The sequence below is a fragment of the Chelmon rostratus genome, chromosome 3, assembly GCF_017976325.1.
Source record: "Chelmon rostratus isolate fCheRos1 chromosome 3, fCheRos1.pri, whole genome shotgun sequence".
In the NCBI taxonomy this organism is placed as follows: Eukaryota; Metazoa; Chordata; class Actinopteri; order Chaetodontiformes; family Chaetodontidae; genus Chelmon; species Chelmon rostratus.
The window spans coordinates 20546772-20564247 of NC_055660.1; the positions used below are offsets into that span (position 1 = coordinate 20546772).

Genomic DNA, 17476 nt, shown 5'->3' on the forward strand with positions numbered 1-17476 from the left:
AGAGGTTCTCTGCAGTTGTCTTCACATGTTTGTTTAAACTTTGATGGGTGCTCGTAGCCCTCCCTCGCTCGCTTCCTCCCACCTCTCTACACCTCGCTCCCTCCCTCAAGCCTTCTGTAGCTGGGCGAGAGGAGAGGAAGGGATGATGGAAAGAAAATGTTCAACACTGCGCGCCTGTGTCAGAGTTCCTCCTCAGACATGGGAATGCACCCACATGCCTGCAGACACAATCAAACACACTCTGCACATGGAAACACACGCTCACACGCCCACACGCTCTAACACACAAAGCTCATGCTGATGGAAACAAACATGGAAAAAACATGGAGCTGCTTGATATGCTATATATAAACTTCAGGCTGGAGGTGTTTGAGTAGTTTGCCAGCATGTGTGGGTATGTGTGTGTTTCTGTGTCCCTCATGACTTTGCTTTAAAAGGCCTCTGGGCATGTGTGTTGTCGTCCCTCCAGTGCCACGCTCTCCTTACTTGGCACCCTCAGTGCAAAGATTACGAGGTCTCCTGCAAACAGATTGAGGTAGATGAAGTTTGCCACAGACAAATTACAAATCAGCTATTTGATTTTGCAAGTCATGGAGGAAATGTACAGATTTTCAGCGACTGTAAAGGAAACAGGAAAAGGAAACTTGTAGAGCAGCAGGTCTGACAGTGGAGCTGAGCGTATGATGTAAGGAGTTTGAATTAGGTCACCCACTCTCTCCCCATGTTCATTGTCACTCTTTGCTGTGTAATAAAGCTAAAATGTGTTACGTGTAACAAGTGTCCCCTCCCCACCCCTGTAGCATTAGTCCAAGTGGGTAAGAGGATAAACATGTTGGAGGTGGTTCTCTCTCGGTGTTTGTCACTCGTTCAGCCATCTGCCACCATTTCCTGTTCAGTGCTGTGAAGCACAGAAAGGATTCTCCATCAAATCCTTCAAAATCTAATTTTAAACAAGTAAAAACAAAATCAGCACCACACACAGATAACATGTTGTTACCTTAAGTGCTGAACACTACGTTTCTCCACTATGACAGCACACACTGTACCTATTTTTACAATTTTTCTCATGTTGTGTGAACATGTTTAGGCTACTGAAACAACTTTGGTTTTAGATGTTGCTGTACTCATATTACATGCCACAAAAAATGAATAAGAATAGTCTGACGCATTAGATGAGAAGATCGCCCAGCGCAGGGACGCCCTGGAGGGTTGTCATCACTCTGGTTGCCAGGCAACCGCCGTAACCCACCATAAAACATCAACTTGCCATTTCTACCGTTCAGTCTGTGTACAGATTAAACAAACATGATATGCGTTTTTTAGTGAGTTTAAGAGGTGCTCATAGGTGGATTTGATTCTCAGTTTCCCCCTGCTTCCTGTGCCTGTGTGCTAAGCTAAGCTAATGAACTCCCGGCTTGAGCTCTGTATTTAATGCATGAGAGTGGAATTCATCTTCTCATCTACCTTTTGGCAAGAAAGCAAATTGTGTAAAGTGTATTTCCCAAAATGTCCCACTATCCCGTTAATCACAATAAAATATTACTTGGTGTAATTTGGGGATCGACAGCCTTTTAAGACAAAAGGCCCCCATCCCAAACATACACGTTTTAATTCCTATTTCATTGTTGCTGTTGTGTAATATCTTTATGTCAGACCTCCTGAAACATCTGTTTTGTTGATGATTGTTCATTAGCAATGAGATTTGTTCAGTTCGTGGATTTCAGTAACAGTCTCATTAGTTTCTTTTGTGCAAATGGAAACATTTTTCAAACTTTGCCTAAATTACTCATATGTACACACAACAGACAGAGGGCTTTATTGTCACAAAAGTGGATAATGTTCACAGGGAGATGTTCCTGGTAGATCCAGAAAGAGAGCAGGCAGGTTCCTCAGTTAGTGGACTGGAGCTGAGCAGGCGTTGCAGGTTAGAGGCACAATCAGGCAAGGAAAAAACTCTGAAGCTGTAGCAAAGTACGAGGCCGAGCCTTATTACCCGGCGAGTGAGCTCAACACTCTGCTGAAGACTGGTGAGGAGATCCAGGTTTTTATCCTGTGGCTGATGAGTGTGAATTGGCTGCAGCTGAGGTGGCTGATTGGCGTTGAGAGCAGGTGGAGGGAACACCCAGTCCAGACGCACACACACACACACACACACACACACACACACACACACAAGGGCGAACACAAGGAGGGACTGACATGACACAGAGGGATGGGGGGAACACAGGGGAACACAGGGAAAGGGAGGAGGAAGGACGCCTCCTGCACCCTCTTGTTCTTTTATGCGCCTCTTTTAGACAGGTCACCATGACTGCTGTTCAGCCCGCCTTCCTGTCTGAGGTCTGACTTTGACACATTAGTTATCGCTCAATCCTTTTGTGGCTGAGAAACAAGTCTCTCACCGAGCTGCTTTTTTGTTTACTTAATAATGGCTATTATTAATATGGTAATTTACAGTGGTTCTGTTTTATAAACATTTAAACACTACACATATTGCAAGCCCTCTGAGGTAAAAGAACAAATTGTTACCATCACCCACCAAACTGCTGTTTCTTTCCCGCCTCGACGTCCCCGAAGCCAGAAATCAGCTTGGGCTGCCAGCAGAGGCTCCTCGTGTTTTGCTGCTGATAAACGCGTCCTTCACATACAATAGAAGTCAATCGAGCAAACGTTTAGGCTGCCGATTACAACGAGGCTAATCAGCTGCGCGCTATATTCAAACCCGTGTTCCCTGTTTTGAACTTGTCGTTTTTGTATCCGGCCTTTTCCAGCCGCGGCAGACAAACACAGCACACACCTCCAGTTTTCAGCTACAGATTTAGACGATGCAGTTGGAAGTGTCGAGAGCTGGGGATAGGAGTTGGCATGCTGTTTACTGAAGTATAAATGAATAATTAGTACTTGTGCATCTGTCTCATCTGTGCAGATTTTTTTTTCTTTTAGATGTTTTCTATGTTTATCATCCCCTCTGCCTCTCTTACTCTCCAGCGCTCTCTCACACATGCAATCTGTTTTGAATTGCTAATATGTTTTTATTATCAGATTCCTCTTTAAACAGTTATGAAGGTCATATTTTATGCTTCGTGGCGTGTGCTTTGCATACAGCTGGTATTTTATATGGCAGAACAGTAGTGTGGTACGATAACAGCATAAGTTATGCAGAGCGTCACACACACATCTTCTCGTCCAACCCTCTGCTCTTCCCAGGGTTGTTTTCTCTCTCTCTCTCTTTCTTCTTGCCTCCTCTTGTCTTCTCTAAAGCTCTGCTCTTTTTCACCCCATCTGTGTTCTCACCCCCCTCCATCCCCCATCCTTTTCCTCCACACAGCGTTATTTTCTTTGATCGGTCTCCATTTGTTTCTTTACCCTCCCACTCTGCATACTGACACCGCTGAAGGGATCTCTCTCTCTCTCTCTCTCACTCTGTATCTCTCTCTCATTGCTCTCTTTCCCCCTCTCTATCTTTCTCCTTATTTGTCTCCCTCTGTCTCTATCTCTTCCTCCCTCCCTCCCTCTCATCCTCATCCCTCACTATCTCTCCACGCACACTTGATTCATTTTACACATTACGGAAGCATCCATCATTTTGCTCTGAGAAGGAAAAATCTCTCCTTTTTTCATTTTTTATCCGTGACAGTATTTTCCACTCTCCTCTTTGGGCTGTCTTTTCTTTCCTAACTCCTACACTCTCCTGTGGACTCAATCCTAAAGCTGGAACCAATATGTTTTATTTCCAGCTGGTCATCATGGCAGGGACCGTTCTGTTGGCGTACTACTTTGAGTACACGGACACGTTCCCCGTGCACATCCAGGGCTTCTTCTGCTTCGACAAAGCCTACTCCAAGCCGTACCCAGGACCAGAGGACGACAGCAAGGCGCCGCCCGTCCTCGTCTACTCCCTCGTCACCGCCATCCCCACTGTGACGGTGAGTCTGTAGTCGGCTGTGAAAAAAAGGAAAAGAAATGTGCTGCCACAGGTGGTCATCACGCACACACACAGACATGACCGACACCGCATGTGAGACACACACGCACACACACACACACACACACGCACACAAGCAGTTCCCCCTCATCTACACGTGGTGTTTGTGGAAAGAGGAGAGCAGTGTGTGGGTGTGTATCCTCGTGGTCTCACTGCTCTGTTTGTGTGGATGCGTTCTCTGTCATAACCATGGCAACGGGCACTATATTTGTCCTCCATAGAGCAGTCAGAGATAGCTACAGTGTACAGAGAGTCGGTCCTTATTTCAAGACTGCACGCTACTAAAACAGAATAAAACATCAGCTCTAAATGGCTTCCCTTATCCAGGCACAAGAGGAGGCACGGTTTGGTTATTTTCACCAGATCTTCATCCGGGATTTAAAAATGCATATTGAAGCACGTTTAATAATTTAACATCTATACGGAATTGCAATTTGTAGGTCATGAGTTTTGGCAGCATGCACATTTATGCAGCAAATCCAAAACAAATGTCCAACAGCTTTATTTTTCCCATTCGTCATAGTAACTCAGACATCTCAATTTGACACTACACAAGTTTAAATAGTAAGGCACAGTAATTATTGTTATTGGTCTGGAGGATATTAAATTCCACTACAGCAGCTGTACTTTCCTCTCAGTACAGTGGGACATTATTAATAATGAAACATAGCTTCACATCCTCATCAAAGCTCCGTCTCCATGGCTGTCTGTCTTGTCCCTCAGGGCTCGTCTCTTTGATGTCCTACAGTTAAGTGGCATTACGACATGGCTGCCTCTGAGCCACATATTAGGGCAGCGCAAACACACACACACACATGCACACACACACACACACAAGTGCAAGTACAAGCATGAACACGAGCAGACGGACATAATCATAGACTTAGTAACATACAGCACTGAAACATTTCTTTCTATATAGATGACACTGCCCCAGTCCCCTACTTTGTCACCCCATTTTCATCTTTCCTCAGTTATCCTGTGTAAAATATAGGCCTGTTCGACTGTATTGACAAGCATTATTGATAATAACAAAAGTGTTTTGACTTTTCATGGCAGCATGTTTTTTAGGGTATTATTCTGAGACTTAAGTCAATTTGGGAGTGACATGAGGTTCAATCCCATCTTTTCAAGCGTTCATTTGTCTACATTTATTGTGATTTTATCCAGCGCCATTGCACACACAGGCGCATATTCACATGTATGACAGATGCACAGGTGCACTTTGTACGTCTTTCTTTGTGCATGTGCGTTTATGTGTGTTGTTGAGAGTCTAACATGCACCGGAATGGATGGGGGCTGCAGGCACCAGGGTACGCGAGCTGTGCAGAGTGGGAGCGGAGTGGCATGATTTTGCCTGGAGTGTGAAGCGGCTTTTTTAAAAGTCAGAGCATCTGTGTTCTCTCTCGCTCCAAGATACCGCTCCATCCCACGAGCCTCTGTTCAGATACAATGAAAGAAAGCAGATATTCACCTCACTTTTCTCTCATATTCACTCTTAGCCACAGCACAGCCGTTTCCTGTAACAACATCTACTGATTTTGTGTGTGCATGTGTGTATTGTGTCTGTGTGACAGCTCCAACTGATTTTTAGATTTACCAGAAACTCCACAAGTTTTCTGCTTATCCTTTTGCTGGAGATAAAATATCCAAAACAGAACTGCACAGATTTCCATACAGTGGGGGACAGATCATAACAACAATAGTCAAATCATTGCAGCAGAGGCTGAGAAATCCTGCCCCTTTATTCCTCAGTGCAGATGAAGTTCAAAACAGACTGGATCCTACACTTTCCATGATGCAACTCAAAAGCTTTCATTAGACCCTCTTTTCCTGATCAAAATGCTCTCAGTGCACACTCCGGGTTATTTTGTCAGACGTTACAAAACTCCCTTCAGAGCAAGAGAAGATGTTATACAGCCGGTTGAGTAGTTCTTACCATAACCAGTAACATCGGTTGTGTGGCCCAGAATCGGTTAACTCTTTGTAAAGAGCGCTTGCAGCGAGTTGCCCTTTCACACATGTAGTACACAACAGGAGATCTCACTACTGCAAATACGTTCGGTTTAGGTGAGGGTTGGTGGCTGGGTGGAGCATGTCTCATCTGTAATGATGGCTGTTTTTGCATTGATATCAGTACTGTACAGTACACAGAAATGTGTTTGGACGTATCCGCAACATCAACAAAAGAGTGGAAAGAAACATGCAGGCAAGCAGAAAAGAGTACGAAGCAGCTACAGTCCGTTGGATGTCATCAACAGGGCCACTCGCTCGCTGTCTGCTCTCCAGATCTGCTCTATTAATGCAAGGGGTCAGTCGAATGTTACTCAGACTTTGTACCTGGGAGTTGGCAGGTTAAAGTCTGGTTACTATCTGCTTCAGCTGATTCGGACATTTGTGTTCACATGCACAGCCCGTTCGATAATGTCCGGAAAAGTACAGGCTTGCAGTTCATGTGCGATTACAGCTTAAGAGGCTGTGGCAGGTGCCACTTAATGTGACGCAATACACAGTCCTGCTCATGGTTTCACAATATGTCCACTGATCTAACAGAGGCAGTAATGAGAGCAAGATACACAACACTGCACCAGCAAAAGGCAGTGAAGAAGAAGACAGCGGGCTAGAAACCATGGACATAAACAATGCAGGATTTGAAATACTTTTAAAAAATGAGGAAGGAACTGCATTTAGTTCATGCTGTTCGAGCTCAAAGATACACAACGTGCTTTCAACTTTTGTTTGCTTACAAGGCAGCTCCGCAGGGCAGCTTTAAGAATAATTTCTAAATGGTTCAAATTTTGTTAATTTGTTTCTTCATCTCTGTATCAATTAATGTTTTCTACTTAGTTGATTACACTGTTTCTCTTTTATGCTTGTGTAGAGTGTGTGGGAACACATATCTATGGTAGATTAATTAAATGATATAGTAGGATTTTAAGACCACCTGTTAACACATGATCAAAGTTCGGTAGTAGGTAATTTGAGGACACCCAAGGAAGTTCCATTCCCTGAAAAAGGCTACAGGGAATAGCAAAGTAAGTGGAGCTTGCATTTATTTACTGCAAATATTTTTCATGATTTCTTGTTTTGGCACATCACGTCCATAATGTTGTGTGACATTGGGTTTTCTTCTAATCATGTTTGGACTCTTTTAAATGCCGCACTGCAGGTTAAAACAGAATCCACCACATCTTTTGGGTCTGATCAAAGCCTGTCTCGAAACAGACCTCTTAGGGCTTTCATGTCAAACTGAACCTGAAAGATTTGAACGAGACACGCACCAGCGTTGACCACGTTTGAATACTGATGCGGTTCCTCGATTAGAATGAGAGTGGAACGCTGTGAGGCAGACAAAACGAGAGAGGAAGTGAGAGGGTGAGTGAAATAGAGGCACTTGTGTGGTACTCGGCAAATATGCTGCAAGTTACAGTGCATCAGTGAAGGTAAGTGTGTGGGTGGATGACGGCGCACATCTTCTCCTCCACTGCCGCTGAATACGGATCCTGCGTGTGCAGGTGGGAGTTGATGTGTGTGTGTGTGTGTCTGACTAGTGGATAGATCCCTATGACTCTCCACAACTGCAGCACACACACACACATCACACACACATACCATGCATAGCCCATACACAACACACTCACCAGACGCAGGTGACATTTCAGCACTCATGCCAATTATGGTGCCAAGCTAACTGAAAGAGCGGGGTGAGGTGCCATTTGAACCATTAGCTAACTATTTTGTGTGCATATGCGAGAGTGTGTATTATGTAATGGAGACCGTACGTGTGTGCTGATTGCACCCTGCAATCCTTTAGTCGATACAGTCAAACTGAGGCCAATCACAGGTTTGTATAGTGATTGTAGGCAGCGCGCGGAGACACCGCACAAACACACTTGTAAGCTCATACAAGGGGATATGAGCCCGTGAATGAGTGAAGTTTTGATTGCAGGGGTTTATTCTTCCACCTTTTTTTATGTGGATCTGAAATGTAATGCTAAACACTTTCGCCCCAGAGAGCTCCATTCTAATGCTGCTAAATATAAGCTTCTCAAACAGAATGGGGAAGGCAAAGCGAGGGCGCTCTTTGAGAGAAGAGACAGAGGGAGTTCAAAATGCAGCAAACACCACACAATGGGTGGAGGAGGAGGCAGAAGGAGGAACACAGGTTGTGCGAAACAGAGGTACCAAAGAGGAAACGAAAGCAAAAAAAAAAAAATGAAGGCACAGAGCAGCTAAAGGATGAAGAGTGAAGGAGAGGAAAGAGGGAACAAGAGAGTCCGTCTGATGCCAAGTTTGCTCGCTGCTGTCTGTTAAACCTTGTGAAGAGCCGTCATGCATAATGCAGCTCCATGTGACAGAAAGATGGGGATTGGGGCAAACCATGGAGGCAGACCATATCATCCAGTCATGCCAGAGTTTATTAAGTGAGAGCTGTTGATGTGCGAAAAAAAAAACTGCATTGTGCTGTTGATGGCGTCATATCTTCAAAAACAGATGCTGGATGTGGTCAAAGCCACATTGTGTTTGGGCATTTTAATATTCCGTATGTGCTCCAACCTCAGTGTGAAGAGATGAAGAGGCATATTAGTCAGGGTTGAGGAGGACAACTGGCTGAAGTAAGGCAGATGCAGATTTGAATAACTGAAGGATGGTAAAGAGAGCGATTCTCTTTGCCTTCCAGAGGTCAGAGAGAGAGAGACAGACCTCAGGCTGCAAGGAAACCAAACAGGCCTCTGTTTCTAGAAATGCTGATTTGTTGTTTTGGTTTTGGTGGTGTTTTTTTTTTCCACAGATGAGTGGTAGATGCCCCGAGGTCGCTAGAATGCTACAATGGTGTAAACCTGCAGAAAAGAGTTTTGATATCGATGACATCAACAGCAAACCTCAGGTTTTGGGTGTGAAAAGTAGCACTGCTTTGGGCCAAATTCTAACAGATTTCTTTCTGGAGGAAATCCAGTGAAGAAGAAGCAGAGATACCAGCTTCTCCACAAACAGCAACTTCAGTAGGTTGTTTGCAGTCACCTGACGTTAAATTCAGATGGAGGGCAGGAAGTGAAAACCGCAATTGACAAGATGGAGGAAAGTTGTGACTGTGCTAGTTATCAGAACATGTGTTGGACGTGACCCTTACGTTATAAAGAGGAGAGACTTTTCAGCTGAACTGAAAGATTTGCCCTCTTTTGAGGCAGCAGACATAAGCAACTACCTGCTCATTCAAAGGTATCTCTACTGCAGAAACCAAATGAAAGCACACAAAAGTAAAGAGACATACAGCTTTTTTGTCAGCGGTTGGTCCACGACCTTTCGGTTTTGCTAGGGTGAGTAGCTTTAATTGTTCTTTTGATTAACCGAGCAGCAAACATTCAGCGCCGCGGTGACTGAATTTTGAAGTGGACGTTGCGGTTGGTAGCTCGTTTAACCACTCGCAAACGCCACTAAAGTCATGGATCGTCACGACGAAACAAGACAGGGTACGTTATTTACGTTCACCTCTCTTATGTGAAACTGTTAATGTTGATTTAACAAGTGTTAGTCGTGTTGCTTGGAGCTAATTAGCTAACAATAATTAATATTACACCATTTCCACCATTATCCGGCTCAGCTCCACCTAACCTCAGATCGTCAACAGGCCATTTTTTCCGCTGTTTTTCAGTCAGTTTCCTTCATTTTTCATCATTTGGGGCAACAACTTCTGGTACTCGATAAAAGCTCCTTGTGCCTTTTCAGTTTCATCGATTTGAGCAACTGTAAACGACGCAAATCATAGGCATGGCGAGTGTGCTATAGTGCTTCCTAAGCAGAAAATCACTTCCTGCCTTCCTTCTGCAGTTCGTGCCACAACAAAAAAGTACAAACATACAAGAAGGCAAAACATACCAACCAGGTGTAGTGTTTTGAGGGACTAGGTCTCAACGTGTTGCTCTTTCAGCACCATCTCGGCTGCTTTTGCTCTTTGTACTTATCTGTACAACTGACCTTTAATACAACGCCTTCTGTGGGTTGCTGAAAGGCATGTTGGGGAAAAAAAAATTCACCAGAAAGTAATTAGGTCTATTTACCGGATCACATCAAATGTATTCAGCTAAATGCATTTGTGCATCCCAATGAATTAGCTCGTGCTGGAAGATCAGTGACGTAGTGACCACTTGCGGATGGCTGCCGTGGGTGTGGTTAGTTTCATTTGTTGCAAAATGAACGCAAAGAAGAAAACCCTCTTGCTTCTCATTCTGCAGAGCATGGTTATACAAAACTGACTCACTTGATTTGATAGCTACCTCCACTGTGGACCCTCTTGTTCTCTCTGTTCCCTCAAAGGTCAACACTGTTGCTATGGATCAAACGTGTAAAGCTCCTCCTCCTTCCTCCCCTCTGTGGATTATGGCATTTTCATTGAAATGAATTTATTTTCATCCAGATATAGCTGTTATAAATGTGTGCCACTGAGCCCTAAGAGTAACCAAAGGTGCATTTTGCTCTAAAGGCACCCTTCCAGCTGTGGGAACCTACGGCATAATCACAAAACCCAATCTTCTTGATTAGACCTCATGAGGAAGATGGAAATGTCAAATCTAACTGTTGCCAGCAAAACTTTTTCTCTCTCTCTGTCATAAACACTTGGATGTGGAAATTTGTTTCCTTTTCGACTCCTTGCTTACGTGTTTGAGGTACACATGTGATTCAGCTGGCAGCAGGCTGTAGGTGAGCCCTGCCACAGCACAGCTCTGCTGTATTAAGATGGCTCCCATCATCTCTGAGTGCTGCATTGTTATGCAAATGTTTAGCAAATTATGTTGTTCAGAAAATCCGGGCTTTTCCTGTTCTCGTTTTTCGCCTTTCTCTGTTCTATATTTACTTCTATTGTTATTGTAATCAGAGTTGTCATCTTTGACAAGCAACCCAAAAGAAATGTGCTCACGCACACAAATGCACCAACCAATGCACACACACAACAATCTCACACATAAATGCTCTGTGAAGCTGAAGTGAGCATCTTCACAGGTCTTGAAATAGGAGAACGCATGCAGTTCATTCGTGCAATCATCCTTTGCTTCTGACACTTTCGAGTTGATTATAATTGTCACCGGCCTTGTATTTTATCACACATGCCGAGAGAGTACCCACACAGAGGCGCAGACTCCTTACACAGACATCAGTCCAATGCCCATATGCAAATTGGGCAGAAGTTTGCATACTGTTAAGCCTCGGGACAATCCTTCATGAATATCACAGAAGAGGATTGCGGAGAAACATCGAGCGGAATAACTCTTCTGTCGTTCTCTGTCCCAAACGATGGGTTGTGGGGACATCGGCTCCCTTGATGATTTCCTCGTCAGGAAGGATGTAGGAGAGAGAAGAAGCCACAAACTTGGCAAAGTGGTTTTGGTGCTGATGTGAAATTTTTTTTTTTTGCTGTGAAAAGTGAAATCAGTACAGAAACACACACTGCAGTTCAGCCCATTACTTATAGTCTGTGGCAGTGTTTATATGTGTGTGTATTATGAGTAAAATAAGGAAGTATTTTGGTGGGAGCCGTGTACTTGACATGGCTCGGCAAAGTGCAGCACAAATATTTCAATAAAGAACCTTTTTTAATTAGCTAGAACTCTCCTGTCACTAAAGATCTGTAAGAACAGATTTGTATTTGTCTGTCATAGCGAGCACATGTAACAGTGTTTGCTCATGAAAACAGGGAGTTATTGGGTTGAAAACCACATGTAAAGGCTTGGTGGAAATGAAACAAAATGTACTGTGTCCAACAGGAACAGAGAAAAGAGGCTGGGCAGGTATAAGAGGATGGCTGCAGTGCACAATCTTGCAGGGAGCAAAGGGGAGGAGGCTGGTTAGAGGAGCTGGTTTGGGTGCTGATTACGGGAATGAGGGGCAGGTGAGCACTGCAGCCAGGTGGAGATCAGGTGACCGGGGAACAGCGGAGCAGCAGGAAAGCAAAATAATGAAGCAAACTAACTATATCAGGTTTTCGCTTCCTCTTGTTCTTAGGTCACTGTGAGAGAACTCTCAAATAAGAACTTTGGAAATGTGACTCTACACTGATTGTCAGTCCAACCATGTGTCCTCCTCTGTGTCTGTGCAAAAGAGCGACAGGGAGAAAGTCAGAGACCGAAAGAAAGGCGGACAGACAGATCAGGGCTTCAGCAGTCGTGCCTATGAGACGGAGCGGTGACAAAAGGGCAGGGATAATAAGGGATAATCATGGCTTTATCCTGTCTCTGCCAATCACACTGGGTGGAGGATTGAGAGATGAAGACAGCAGGCCGTGTAGCCCCGTGTCGATACGCCTGACCAGCTATCGGCTCCCACTGTGACAGCCTGTAAGACATGCTCTAACCCAGAGATGAGATCCCTAATCCAGCAGTACACTAGCTGCAAGACCTCTTCCCACACTGATCCGGAATCCCTCTGTTTCTTCTTAACGGCGAGAGAGGCAGGTCAAAAGACACGCAAGTTATAGGAAGAAGAGGAGACGATGAGGGGGTGGAGAGAGAGGGACGAACAGGAGAAAAGCACGCAGGCTGGAGGAATGAGAGGAAAATGCAAGGAGACAAGAGGAGAAAGTGGGGAAGTGGGGAGAAGACAAACAGGGTCATACCTCAAACTGCACACAGTACGAACAGGATTTGAATTGTGAGAAACGGAGAGAGAGAGAGAGAGAGAGAAAGGACAACTTATACTTGAATCCAGAAAGTAAAAAAAAAAAGAGAAATAAAGCGAGAGAGAAAAGGGAGATGTTTCTGTTAGCCTAGTTTCTCCTCCACAAAGACTTGGGAAAGCTGCCCGGCCATGAGCGAAACGCAGAATAAAAGCAGGGTGAGACAGAGAGAAGGAGATGGATGGAGAGAGTGTGGGTGATGATGAAGCTGAAGCAGCTAAATTGTCATGGTTACCATCGCTGGTGTGTGAGAAGGCTGCCTGCGTATGTGTGTGTGTTTTTAAAGTAGAGCACTGGGCTTGCAATGTCAACAAATGTCATGTGATATTTGCAGAAGCCTTATGCAGACTTGGTGTAATCCTCATGAAGGTTTGTGTTTCCACAATAGCTACCGAGGAGCTGCTTTCAGCCAGCGCTACAGCGTTTTCAGTAGACGGCTGAGTGTAAAGGACTTCCACGAAAAACACACATTGTATATCCATGAACAAGCGTATTAGGATATAACACTGCGACAGATATGATTCACTAAGAAACCGTTCACGGTGTAAAGGCATAACTAAATTTAGTGTTTTCTCACAATCTCCCCGAGCTGTTAATGATGAACGAAAAATCCCAAACACATCTGTAATAAGCGCACGGATACACTGGCGCACATTTCCACACTCCCCCTTAAGCTTAAATTGCTTTTTTTATGTTGTGACGTCAAACCGGCATTTAATGCTGCATCACTTGCTCCAGTTCTTATTGCTGTTAGCATTACTCATAGTACACGGTGTGCATATTATCCTGTTCTAAGACAAAGTGAGAGTGTAGAGCGTTGTTTTCCACGTATATGTGACTCTATGTGTGGTGGATGTGAACATGCCTGTATGTGACTTGACCTGGGTTTTTTTTCAAGACACTGGTGTATTACTCTGTGGAGGACCTGTAAATTGAAAGCGATGGTTGAACGAGCATCCAGGATATGTCTTGTTGCCGTCTGTCTGTGCAGTCAGAGCTCATCATTAGGTGTCTGTCGACTGCTCTGTAATTTCACTGTACACAGTCTTGGAAAATGAGGTTGTCAACTGACCGTGTTTTTCTCAACTTTTCAACCTTTTCGTTCTTCACTTTTTTTCTCCTTTTGACCCACATTGTCAGCTTTCGTCAAGCACACACACACACACACACACACACACACACACACACACACACACACACACAGAGTCATGTCTGAATATTGCTTGAAAAAGGTTCCCCACCCCTGGTTTACATTAACCCTGGTTTGCAGTCACGCTGACAAAAGCTAAAGAACATCCTACAAACGACTGTCAGAGTGTCACAATAGTAGAAAGTCAGGAGCTTCTCCCATCACTCACCCGCAGACACGTTCATGCGCTCCTCTCTGCGCCACCTCTGTTCCCACAGGCATCTTTTCTAACTTATCTACACAGATGTCAGAGTTGAAACACTCCCAAGTCGCTTCCCCCTTGACGAAAAGTCTTATTATTAACAGCTTCTACAGTACAGACACACGTAGACAGACTCGACAAAGGAGGCCATGTGAGACAGTCTGTGTCGCTCCCTCTAAATCTCCCTCTTCTTTCTTTTTCTCTCACTTTTCCCTTTTCTCCCACCCTATTTTCTGTTCTCCATCATCTCTCCGTCTTCTCCGCAAGTCTTTACGCACAAACGTCTGGCTGTATCACACCACCTCCTCTGACTAGCTGAGATCTCTCTCTATCTCTTTGACTATCCCAGGATGAAATAAATATGGCATGAAATAAATATGGCATGAAAAAACATAGCGATTGCCTCCAGAAAACAGTCAACATCTGCTCAAAAGTAATTGGCTGCCAGGTGATTTTCATCTTGTTCCAGTTGAATTCCAGAAGAGTATGAAACTTTACCTTACGCTAAGACTTTACACCTTGAAAGTTAACATTAAACCCATTGTCAGGTCTCACATACCCGCCTTGAGCACTAAAAAACACATTTGTCTGGTTATTTCCATGCCATGACAGCACCTTGTCTTGGATATTCTCATCCTATTTTCAAAACTGAATGTCTTGAAATTGAATGCATTTTTATTTCCCTAACAAGAAAGCAACATCTGCTTGAAATGAACTGTAAAGTCTTACTCAGAGTGCAGTGTCCTCATGTCAACCGTGATCTGTCAGTGCTGACTTTTCAGTGTATAAGTTCACAATCTCATATGGAAATTTAGTGTTTTTTTTAGCAGGATATTCAAACAGAGCTGAGCTCATGACCCATTTTGAGTTTGTAACTATCTGCTAAAAAAAGGAGTTTGTTGTGTCTCAAGGGGTAGAGCGGGTCATCTACTGATCAGAGGGCTGCCGGTTCAATCCCCTGAACACCCTGAACAATGTGTTGCTCCCCAGCCGCTGGGGATGCACAAGCCAATGCATTCCTAATTTCCAGTACCAAGCTCGGATGAATGGGGAGGGGTGCGTCAGGAAGGTCATCCGGCAGAAAAAGCTTATACGGATTTCCATGCTGCGTTCGGCGGCGCCCGGTCTGCCAGAGAGCAGATGATCCGCTGTGGCAACACTCAAAGGGGAGCAGCCGAAAGAAGCAGAAGAAGTGTTTGTAATGGGCGACTTCAGGGCACTGCTGTTGCAGTATTTGCTGATTCAATTCCAGTTTCCTGCAAAATAAGTGACACAAAATGAAATGAGTTTAGATGAGGGGAGTGAAATATCAGAGGGATGAAAACCATCAGCTACATTACCAACCATGCTGCTTCCACCTTCACGCTGATATCAAAGGAGTGTGTTGGGAAAATGGATGTGTGACCTCCATCGCCTCAAAACTGCCCTTTTTAGATTGACCCTGTGAGGATGGGCAGTCCTGGATGATGTGGTTTGATGACATACAGAGGGACAGCAGCAGACACCTCAGCATGGACAGGAGGATGTGTTTTGCTGTGGGCTACTTGCTGACACACTGACAGTCCCCATCGTCATGACGCTGAACCTCAAAAAATCGACCGAACCTCAAAAACACTCCCCACCATCCTCCCTTCTTCCTTGCTGTTGTGGCTCCCAGTCTGTCTCCCTTCAAGAGTATCCCCTCCACACCTACACAAAAACTCATGCACACAAATATCATTGATTTATTGTCTTCTGTTTCTATTACAGGCAAATGACCTTCATTTGTTTTTTGTTTGTCTGTTAGGTGACATTCAATTTGCGTAATTTCCCTTATTTTTATTTTATCTGTCCGTAGGTGTGTCCTTGTGCTCGTGTATTTGTTATTGCTGTAGAATAATGACAAGAAAAAGACAATGACGTCTATGGATTGCAGTTTCTGTATTGTAAATGTCAAAGGGGATTTACTGTATAGGTGCTTTGACACGTTCCTGCGGTTTTACAGAATGTATCTGAAATGAAGCTGTGGTCTGAGCGGAAGAAGGCAGCAACAAATCAGCTCCATTTCATGACTATTTTTTATCACAATACTTTCCTTTATAGATTTGTATCTATGTTAGCATGTAAACACACAGGCTACAATATCAGCTGACATCAGTGGAGGTAGTGTTGCATTTGTTGACTTGAAATAGGCATAATCAAAATTGGCTTAATGTATACCTCTGTAGAGGGAATTTTGTACCAGTTTTGGCCACTTGGAGGCAGCGCAACAACAAGCTGGACACAACATTGACGTAACATTGCCTGGTGATAATATCATGATTGGATATGAAGGGAGCATCGTGGAATGGCTCAGTCACTCACAAGCAGGGATGGAGTGAGTTTCACCACTTTGTGAACACATGATTGTATAAAAGAGATTAATACATGGACTGAGGAACACTTTGTAAAACTGCTGTCAGTGAACACAGTTCATTTACAAATGATTGCATTCTGGTTTGATTCACGTTTTACACAAAATCCCAACTCTTTTATAATCAGGGTGTAGTTTTTGTAAGAATATTGATTACATTACAGAGAATTCTATATGAGAAGCTGCTGGATAGAACCAAGGTTACTTAAAATCCTTGTGCTGTCAATACATTTTATATCTCTCTGTTAAAGACCTTTTATTGAGATTAAAGAGGATATTCAGGGAAGCAGCAGGAAGCAACCTTTCAGTGAGAGCAGTATGAAAAGGGATTAGTATTGACATTAGGCACTTTTGAATACATAGCTGTGGGAGAAATGTAAGAACTCAGTGGGAGCCCATCAGCATCGAATGTCGATGTGAACACATTACCATGGTAGTAGTAGTTCACTGAGCCAATGTTAAAGGAGTGGACATGGCAACAGCCTCCCTAATAGGGATGTACACTTAATTCTCCATCGCAGTGAGAGGCAGGGAGGGAGGAACTAATAAGACCTTTCATTGGCCAGTGTTATTATCACTGTTCTTTATACGATACAACACATGCTCTAAAGCAATGAGCACCACGACTGCCACCCAAAAAAATGAATAATACATTGAAATGTAATGTAATGCTCCAACACCAGGAGCTTCTATATTCTCAACAAACGTGTGCAGATGTGCGCATCACAGGCCGTCTACTTGCCCTTCAGTCTCTCTGAATTTCATTCCTATGGTCTGATGTTGCCTTTTTAGGAATCATGAAGGAAGTCGGGCTCCATGCTGTTGAAAACATGGTGTGAACAGCATGAAAGTCGGCTCATTCTTGAGAAAACTAAAAAGTGCTTTTCAAAAGGAAAATATAGAGTGGGGCAATTGGTTCCTCGTCCCACACCTTTAAAAGAGTAGCTGAGTAGAACTATTGTATTATTGTTTGTACCTCTGCATGTCCCTTTAAGAAAACAGCATGTTTAGTTAATACATAGACACTAAAGATATCACAA

The 17476-nt window shown here is 43.9% G+C and overlaps 1 protein-coding gene across 1 annotated transcript in view; it reads left to right on the forward strand.

Moving 5' to 3' along the window:
* LOC121604474 (phospholipid phosphatase-related protein type 5-like) overlaps window positions 1-17476 on the forward strand; it is a 37683-nt gene that overhangs the window by 12222 nt on the left and 7985 nt on the right. Inside the window, exon 2 of the mRNA XM_041933992.1 lies at window positions 3738-3926. Within this exon, the coding sequence (XP_041789926.1) occupies window positions 3738-3926 (189 nt within the window). The remainder of the gene's footprint in view (window positions 1-3737; window positions 3927-17476) is intronic.